Source organism: Solanum tuberosum, unplaced genomic scaffold, assembly GCF_000226075.1.
Source record: "Solanum tuberosum cultivar DM 1-3 516 R44 unplaced genomic scaffold, SolTub_3.0 scf00672, whole genome shotgun sequence".
NCBI classification, from domain to species: domain Eukaryota; kingdom Viridiplantae; phylum Streptophyta; class Magnoliopsida; order Solanales; family Solanaceae; genus Solanum; species Solanum tuberosum.
The window spans coordinates 6,318-17,163 of record NW_006239587.1 but is presented as its reverse complement, the minus strand read 5'-3'; the positions used below and the strand labels follow the sequence as shown (position 1 = coordinate 17,163).

Genomic DNA, 10,846 nt, shown 5'->3' with positions numbered 1-10,846 from the left:
TTGTGACTTTTCCAAAGAGTTGTGACTTTTTCAATAACTTGTGACTTTTTCAAAGGATTGTGACTTTTCGAAAAGTTAATGACTTTTCAAATAAGACACAAAAAACATTTGTTCATACTACCCTTTGTTGACTATAAATAGAGGGGCTTCCTCTCATTTTTCAACCACAATTTTTTCAATCTTCTACTTTTCTTCTTCTTGCATTTCAAAACTTTTTGTGTGATTTATGGTCGTTGAGGGAGTTCAAAGTTTAGCGGAATATGAGGTACCACTATTCTGAGAAGTAAGGCTAAATTCATTTGTTTTTGTTATCATTTCTCTTGTGATGTAGATATATGCTTTTGAATTCTTTCCCAAAATTTAGATAATTGTCACGATTTGTTTTTGATGCTCAAGGCAAAAGAATGACTTTATTTATCAATGTTACTTATGTGATTTAGACTCTCATGAAGTTTGCTTCAAAATAGTCATTACTATATAAACATTGCCCTTTTGTTTTACTTGTTTACTATTTCTTAATATTTCAGCATTTTAGACGAAGAAAAGTTCATATTAAATGTAATAAAGTCAGTTGGAATTTGTATTAGTTTAATATTTATTGTTTATTTAATAGTTAATTTTATGAGATAATTATTTCCATTAATGCAAATATATTTTTATATTTGGGTAGGTATTTGTATTTAAATTAAAGTATTATATATATCACAAATGTATTATCAAGTTAACAAGATCTTCTAACTTCAAAATATATTATTTTAAAATATTCCGAAAAAAAACCTCGCAACAAATGTGAAAATATGTGAATATATAAAATGTAGTTGTTCTCTTCACATGTTCATATGGCATCTATGCAATTTAAAGTGGAATACATATGCAAAACACATCTTGTTAGATGACAAGAAAAATACAAAGCAAATATTGTCTATAAGGTAATATTAATGAGATAAGACTTAATTGCATGATTTAACCTCATCAAATTGAAATAAATATATACATTATTACATATAACTAATAAATTTTTTCATTGACCATCTTCATAGGTTTGCGTAAATAAGAGATATATATGACGATCCACGTTGAACATTCACAAAAGAATCTGCAATATTATTTTTGCTAAGCTTATTATTCAAATCTTCGCTTAAATAAGCAATACTATTTACTATAACATATATTCCTATTTCTAGACTTGATTTGTTTTAGTTTCGGTGAATCACAATCCCCTGCCATTTGTAATTACAAGTTTCCCATATATGTGTTACTTCTGACATTTACATCTTACTGCCACCCTCTTGTATGCATCACAATCACACCAACTCTGCTTCACAGTCCAGAAGGAAAATACCATACAAACTAGCATGTACAGGGCACTAATCGACTTTGTTACATCCCCTTGAGGCAACAATTATATGGACTATTATTGGCTCTTCTGCTTACCTGCAGTCCCCTAGCAATTATAAAAACTTTCTTTATAATATATAAATATATCTGTTACTGCTAGCCTTAGGTTACTCGCACGGTGCATCTTACGGATAACTTTTTTTATGCATCAAATTACTGCCAATTATTGCAGACTATTACCATACGCTACCCTCATCAATGGTACTAATATGAATTTACCCTTGGAGTTAACATTGTTGCACTCATCTCCCCAGGTACCTGCACTTATCGAGATTCAGGCCACATGGCGACTGAGACACAAAGACTGTTGTGAACAAACTGCATCACTTGTTGAACATCTTAGTAGGGGTTATCATACTGGTCGTCTGTCTTCTTATACTCAATGTTTCCACTACACATTTCCTGGTCTTTATGAGCTCTCAGGTTCTGATGGTCGTATTCATGTTTGGAAACACTGCCAAGACAACATTCAAGGCAATAATATTCTTATTTGTGATACACCCATTTGATGTAGGGCATTGTGTTGAAATAGACAGAGTTCATGTAAGAATTCATCCACTCTAATATAGATCTTTAGATACCATTCGACTTTGTATATTAAAGGACCTTTTCTGATTCTTGGGTTTCAGCTGATTGTAGAAGAGATGAATACATTGACAACGGTACTCCTGAAATATGATAACTTGAAGATCATATATCCCAACAATGTCTTATCTACAAAGCCCATAAGTAACTACTATCGCAGTCCTGAGATGCAATCGAATTCTGCATGTATACCTCAACTCCTATGGAAAAAATAGCATTGATGAAAGAGAAAATAACAAGGTATATACAACTATTCATCTTCCATTGATAAATTTTAGTTGTTTCTTTTACGGATCTCTTGCATTATAGTGGTTGACTTGCTCTTTTATGATGCTCACAATAAGATTACACTCATCTTAGTAGTCTCCCTACACACAAATCACCTATCTTGACTTTTTTTTGGAATTATTACTGTTGGTAAAATAGACGGAACAAAACACCCCCTTTTGACTTGCTTCTCAGCATAAGCAAGAAACCAGTTACTCCTCCGTTTCAATTTCTTTGTCTTACTTTCCTTTTGAGTTCATCTTAAAAAAACATCTCTTTCCTTTTTGCAACCTTTTAACATAAACTTTCCACATCACAATGTTTAAGACCATAAGATTCAAAAGTATTCTTAACTTCCTAAAACTCCATTTACCAAGTCAAAACCAAACAAACAAATTGAAACGAAGTGAGTAATATTCTTTCCGTTATAATAATTTATGGTATGACTTCTGTTCTGTTAGGTACATTCAGATTAGAACAAAAGTGATCATTGGTATCCAGATACCTCAGTTGTGATGAGGGATATTGAAGACTTAAATAGGATAAGATGGTCAGTATGGATTACACACACAATGAATTTGAAAGACATGAGAGAGAGATGGACAAGGAGAGCCCTGTTAGTTGAGGAAATGGTTAAGATATCCAGAAAGCTAGTTATTGAGTATCGTATGCTACCTCTCAATCTCAATGTGCATAATATGAAATAGATGGAACAAAACGCCACCTTTTGACTTGCTTCTCATCATAAGCAAGAAACCAGTTACTCATCCGTTTCAATTTCTTTGTCTTACTTTCCTTTTTAGTTCGTCTAAAAAAAACATCTCTTTCCTTTTTGCAGCCTTTTAACATAAACTTTCCACATCACAATGCTTAAGACCATAAGATTCAAAAGTATTCTTAACTTCCTAAAACTCCATTTACCAAGTCAAAACCAAACAGACAAATTGAAACGAAGTGAGTAATATTCTTTCCGTTATAATAATTTATGGTATGGCTTCTGTTCTGTTAGGTATATTCAGATCAAAACAAAAGTGATCATTGGTATCCAGATACCTCAGTTGCGAGGAGGGATATTGAAGACTTAAACAGGATAAGATGGTCAGTATGGATTACACACACAATGAATTTGAAAGACATGAGAGAGAGATGGACAAGGAGAGCCCTGTTAGTTGAGGAAAGGGTTAAGATATCTAAAGACCTAGATTTTGAGTATCGTATGCTCCCTTTCGATGTCAATGTGCATAATATGCCACAGTTGTCGTCAAGCAGAGTCCCTTCTAACTGGTCTCTTTGTGCATAATCAATGATTGAAGCGTCTACTTATTTGAAAATCCTCACCAGAGACCATTAATGAAAGGTGCGTTTGTTAATGAAGCATTGTAATCTTGAAAATTGTCTATGAGTTCAGATGGTAAAGCAGTTTTGATCAGTCAATACATGGGGAGTTATGTACCTAATGAGCTGGTCTCACTTTTAGTTGAAAATTTAGCAAGCTATTTAGTTTGATACAACTCAATACAAGTGGAATCCACACCCTTTATGATCGCACCAAACAAAGACAACTACTAAAGAAACAAATACCAAATTTTGTGTTCATATTGTTGCGTGTTGTATAAATAATACCCCGATGAAATATGTAACAAATAGTGAGGGCAACACTACTGTAACTTTTATCGGTGGTATCACCACTTCACCATTTGTATGGAATTTATGGTTATCAACAATTCAGTAAGTTACTTTTATAACAAAGGCAGCGCCAAAAAACACTATGAATAAGTAAATCACTCGAGCGTAAGGCAGTATTATTTAGGAATCTATAATTGGAGACCTATAAATAATGGTTACAACTGTAGGAAAAATCATCTACAAAAAAAAAACAATATATTGTGACTAATATAGTCTAATATATTTACATATTCATGTGAATCTCAAGACAAGGCAACCACGTGCAACGCACGTGCGGTGAATCTAGTTACTTTAAAAGTATGAACTCCTAACTTGAATGTTAAATTACTACAATATCTCTAACTTAAGTTGTGACTTTTTTGATGAGTTATGACTTTTTTCAAAGGGTTGTGATTTTTCGATGAGTTGTGGCTTTTCCAAAGAGTTGTGATTTTTTTAATAAGTTGTGGCTTTTCCAAAGAGTTGTGACTTTTTCAATAAGTTGTGACTTTTCCAAAGAGTTGTGACTTCTCGAAAAGGTCATGACTTTTCAGATAAGACACAAAAAATATTTGTTCATATTACCCTTTGTTGACTATAAATATAGGGACTTCCTCTCATTTTTCAACCACAATTTTTTAAATCTTCTACTCTTCTTCTTCTTGCATTTTAATTTTTGTTTGTGTGATTTATTGTCGTTGAGAGAGTTCAAAGTTTAGCGGAATATGAGGTACCACTATTCTGATGAAGTAAGTCGTTCTATCCTAAGAGTGTATATTTCATAACCTCGAGTACTTGAGAAAAATAATTTTGATGATGTAATAATTATTTTCTTGCTTAATATATACATTAGTATGTAATGTTCCAATATATGAAGTTAACATGTAGTCTAAATTCATTTGTTTTTGTTAACAATTTCTCTTTTGATGTAGATGTATGGTTCTGAATATCTTTTCCAAAATTTAGAGAATTGTAACGATTTATTTTTGATGCTCAAGACAAAAGAATGACTTTATTTATCAATGCTACTTATATGATTTAGACTCTTATGAAGTTTACTTCAAAATAGTAATTATTATATAAACATTGCCCTTTTATTTTACTTATTTACTATTCCTTAATATTTTAGTATTTTAGACAAAGAAAAGTTCATATGACTTGTAATAACGCCAGTTGAAGTTTGTATTATTTTAATTTTTATTATTTATTTAATAGTTACTTTTATGAGATAAATATTTTCATTAATGCAAATATATATTTATATTTGGGTAGGTATTTTGTATTTAAATTAAAATACTATATATGTCACAAATGTATTATCAAGTTAACAAGATCTTCTAACTTCAAAATATATTATTTTAAAATGTTCCGAGTTTTTTTTTTTTAAAAAAAAACTCACAACCAATGTTAAAATATGTGAATATATAAAATTTAGTTGTTCTCTTCACATATTTATATGACATCTAAACAATTTAACGTAAAATACACATGCAAAGCACATCTGGTTAGATGACAAGAAAAATACAAAGCAAATATGGTCTATAAGGTAATATTAGTGAGATAAGACTAATATTACATGATTAACCTCATCAAATTGAAATAAATATATACATTATTGCATTTTACTAATAATTTTTTTTCATTGACCATCTTCATAGGTTTGAGTGAATAAGAAATATATATAACGATCCACGTCGAACATTCACAAAAGAAACTGCAATATTATTTTTTGCTAAGCTTATTATTCAACTCTTCGGTTAAATAAGCAATACTATTTACTATAACATATATTTTTAGAATTGGTAATCACGTGCAACGCACGTGTCATCTAACTTTTTGGTTCGGTTTGGTTATTTTTGTGGTTGTGTTTTAGTAAAATCAAAATCAAACCAAATAGTATCGATTTTCAAAATTTAAAACCAAACCAAACCAAATATCGGTTTTTTAATCGGTTGGTTCGAATTGCGGTTCGATTTGGTTTTTTTAACCATAACCATGAATAAGCCTACCTATCCCTACCCCACCTCTCATAGTATGTATTTAGATTGCATACACATATTTTTAGGACAATATTTTTTTGTTTATGTACCGAACACGTAAAAATAAGTAACAAATTATGTTATTCTCGTAGCAAACATTTCCTTTGTACAGAACACACTCCTAAAAGGCTTTAAGTAGAACAGATGTTCCAATCCTATAAAAAATAATTCACATTTTGAAATTGAAACTTCAATGCCACAATCTATTACTTTCAATATCAATAGTAACTAAAAAAACTCAGATATTTAGCTACCAAACAGGAAACTACAATTCCACTTCACCTTCCATCTCTCATCTACCTTCCATATCTACCAATCCAAGAGAGTTTGGACATCAATTGATATTATCTCCGATGCGGGAAAAGATCTTTTTAAAAGGCATCTCGACGAAAGAGGACTGAGAATCATAAGGTGAGCGCCAAAACGCTAGCACAAACTGCTCCCACAGAGACTCATGATAAGAGGGTGTGGGGACAACCGGCCACCACTTTTACCAGATATGGGTCCGGGCGACCCAAGAGCCCGCCACTAGAACCCAACCCTTTAGAGGCTAAGGTCCAAGGGGCTACCGCAGGAAGTAAGCTTCACCTAATACAGAAAGTTACCCGGAATTCTTATCAAAATCCCAACAAAGAAAAACCTCAAGACTTGATCTAAACATTTAAGCCCCGACTCAAATTCAAAGAGAAAATGATAATTGAGAAGGTAGAAGTACCACATAAGCACGCTATTGTTGTTTATGAACATATTCAAAGAAGCAGAACTTTGTTGCTTCATCCAACACAAAGGAATCTGAACTTGCTTTATGAGAAACCAATCTATTCGTTTTTCTGTATTTCAAATTTCAATTAAGCAATGGTTCTTTCTTTTCCAGATTCTGTATGGAAAACTTAGCAATTTATAGAAAGAAAAGGCATATCTATTACAGAAAAAATAAGAGGAAGCTTATGTATGTTATCATACAGATATGAAACTAGAGGTACAATGAATTATCACACTTTCAGGTTAACATGTAGAACCCCTATATCATTTAATAGTTTATTTTCATGACCCATAAAATCACAATACACTGATCTTTATAGAGAAAGAATTGCAAATTCTGGCCATCATCAAAAAAAGAAGAAGAAAGAATTGCATCTCTGGGCTATAAATATCTGATATTGGTTTACGGAGGAATGCACACACACACAAAATATTAACGACAACGCAATGCATTTAAAAGCATAAATTATTTGCATATCTGGGCAGACTGGAAACCAAAAACTTCAGATAGATAACAAGAAATCATGTTAATAAAGTTGGAACTGTATTATACCCCAACAAGAAAACATGTGGACGAGAATTGATGATATCTTTAACCACATTCAGCGATATATATTTTGACAAAAGCTGTTTGAGGTTTTGGTTCCTCTGTCAAGAAACTAGGACTAGTAATATTTTGTGCAGAGAATATACAGTTGTTCTACATTGGGTAAAAAGGGATTTTGCGGAACATTCAAATTTCATAGAAGAAACACAATTTTTGAGCAAATAAATTGAGTCATATCAGATACAAAATTTAAAAATATTCATTGGGTTTGACATTTGGGTTTAGAAATAGGAAAAGGAGGCAACCGCAAGAGAGCTTCCTCAGTCTCAATTGGGTCTGATCTGAGTATCTACAAACATAAATAAACAAAGGTTAATTGAGAAGGAGGTTAATAGAGAATGAAATGGAGAAGTTAACGCTTACTGGGTCTTGAAGAAGTGGCTTTGTGTCATCTTTTGCGTGTCTGAAAGCGGGTTTTGTCATCTTCTTCACTTCGTTTTTACCATTAACGTTCATGCTTGATTCCTCGCCGCCCTTCATATCCTTTTATGCTTACGATCGTTTCCAAATTACAAACAAAGAAGCACACACGCTCAATTTATGACTTTGATGACTTCATTTTCTAACATAATATTTTCTTATGGTTCCGACTTGGGCTAATGAAAAAACGTTCATTTACGTAAGAAAAAATATATATATATTTCTAGAAAACCCTTGTATAGATATATGATATCATTAATATTATAAATTAATAATTCTTTAAAAATATAAATATATCTAAGACAATTTAGTGAAAGACAATTATATTGTATTTTTTTTGTTAAAATATAAATCTAGTTGAAACACATCTCTAACTTTTCTTATTGCATCCAAAAATTCTAGTGTTGCCACTACTGCAAATGTTTTTGAGTGCATGAGGAATGATCTCTTTTGTACAAACATGATGATTTTGTGATACCTTTTAAATGAGAAGTCATTTTTTGGATATGATTTCAAGAATTTTCCTATGTTTCTCATATGGTTTTTCTCTCACTGTCATACATTGAATATTTTTAATAAAAATACAATGAATAATATTTAATTATTAAGAAACAATAAACATTATGTAATGAATTTATTTTTATAATGAATCATTGAATTCTTAAATTTATTTTACAATAAATCATTTAACAAAAAAAACAGTATAATGAATCTGACACTTACATTGTACTTTAAGTGTAATGAAATTATTTTTTTATATAAATTTAATATATGATACATAATTTAGTAAGATACAATGATTTTGAGTATTTATTGTACTTTATGTATAATAAATCTATTTTTCTATGTAAATATAATAAACATGATACATAAATTGGTAAGATACAAATATTTTGATGTAAGCAAAATTAACCTTCTTTGAATCTCAAAATACTCTTTTAATTAATAAATATTAATTTATCGATTAAATAATATATACAAAATAATAATATTTCATGGTCCCATCTATATTAATTTTGTGAGATTTTACTTTACTCATTACCCATGTCATTTATTTTTTATCCAATATTGACAATTTTTATAATAGATAATCAATTAAATATTTTTAGTATTTTTTTAAATATTTAGCGAATATATATTGGTTACATTTTAAATTACTTAAAATTAATGAGAAAATTATACGACTAAGTAAATATATACTAGTTAATTATTCAATATAGCTATAGTTTAAAAAAAAGTTTTCGCCACTAACATATAACCATATTTATACGGGCCACGTCCAAAATTTCTATGATTCAATTTTCTAATTGTATAAATCCAGAATTTGTATATGTTTACCATATTTATATACGATTTGCTGATACATTTGATTTGTATAAGTTACGAAAATCATACTTGTATAAATTTAGAATTTGTATATAATTATTCTATGTGTACATGATTTGTTGATGCATTTGATTTGTATAAATTCTGAAAAATTCCTAAATATATAAATACAAAATTTGTATATACTTACCATGTTTGTATATTTGGCATGCGAAATATACAAACGAAAATACTCATAGCAAACGAAACTATAGCTATGATGCGTAATTAGACAAATTATAGCTAAGAAAAGGCTTATTAAATTTAATCTTTTGCTATTTATGAAATTTCCCTCATTACTACTTATATTCGATTCAAATTAACTTAACACAATCGATTAAAATAAATACACCCTTCATTTCTAGCATTTCACTTTATCTGCCCAAATAGGATTCATTCTTCAAACTAAGACCAATCGATCAATCTTACCCACCTAATAATTCAGGCAAAAATGGGTAATTCAATTTTCTAATAGACTTGTTAATTCTGTGACTAATTCATAATTTAATATTTTAATAAATAGAAGTTAAAAAGGGAAAATATAGCTTCAATAGTTTTGATTCCCAATATAAACCCCTTATGGTCGAATTTATCAATCGATTAACATTAGGTTAATCTTCTAATAAAAAACCAACCTTCTAGAATGAAAATATAGACCACTCTCATTCACGTGCATTGTTTGGTTAAAGTCCTTTGAGGACAAGAAGTAGAAAACATTTAGAGCCACAACTTTTTATAAGTTGTAATTGTTGAAAGTCAATCAACTACTAATAATCTCTTTAGGTTATGACCCCCACCCCACCCGTCACCCACCACAAAAAAATAGAAAAATAATTTAAATACACAACTTATTTACTATAGTCTCTTAAAAAATTATTATTAAAAAAAGTTACAAAAATTTATATTCTCTTATATTCTCGGATACATCACTCTTACGTGACGTATCAGGACATGTGTGTCTTGTATCAATAAAGGTAATGTATCGGGACGCGAATTATTGGGACGTTGAGTGATGTATTGGGATAGGTGTGTCTTGTATCAACAAAGGTAATGTATTGGGACACAATGTATCATACGTTGAGTGATATATTCAAAACCGGAACACGATGTATCGAGTTTTGAGTACTGTATCCAAAATTCTTAAATTATAAGGGATTTGTAATTTGAAAAAGAATAGGGATAAAATGTAATTAGCTCTTACCACTATGAGATTTGGGTAAAATATACTCATGTAGCTTAATTATATATTTAAGAAAAAAGAAGAAGAGAAATTTGTAAAACTCACGAGCTATCAAAATATGTTATTACCGATATATATAAAATTTGTAAAGGAATATTTTTAATAATAAACGAATAAACAAAAATAAAATAAAATAGTGTCACTGAGAATATATTGCTTCCAAACACTGATGCTAAACTTTATTTATAAACAAATTTTAATTTGTAAGAATTAAAACAGAACTTTCTTTTCATGAAGTCAAAAGATCAAGGCAGAATGGTCTGGGAGACCCTCGTACTTGTCTCATTTTGTCACCTGAGCCCTTCTAATCTAGACTTTGCCAACTAAACCCTCGAACCCACTGAAATCCAACATTTTAAACCCTTTTTTTGACCACTCAGTGGTGCGTGAACTACAAACGCCACACGTAGCTTTCCACGTAATGTAAAAATGCCACATAGGATATGACATGTTAAAAATAGGCTAATCCTTTTCTTTCAAACATTTCTTTCCTTTCTC

General features: G+C 30.3%; 1 protein-coding gene across 1 annotated transcript in view; it reads left to right on the top strand.

Moving 5' to 3' along the window:
- Positions 1–10,120: 10,120 nt before the first annotated feature.
- The window catches only part of LOC107058841 (uncharacterized transmembrane protein DDB_G0289901-like), a 4,706-nt gene continuing 3,980 nt past the window's right edge, over positions 10,121–10,846 (top strand). Inside the window, exon 1 of the mRNA XM_015305019.1 lies at positions 10,121–10,155. Coding sequence (XP_015160505.1) covers positions 10,121–10,155 — 35 coding nt within the window. The remainder of the gene's footprint in view (positions 10,156–10,846) is intronic.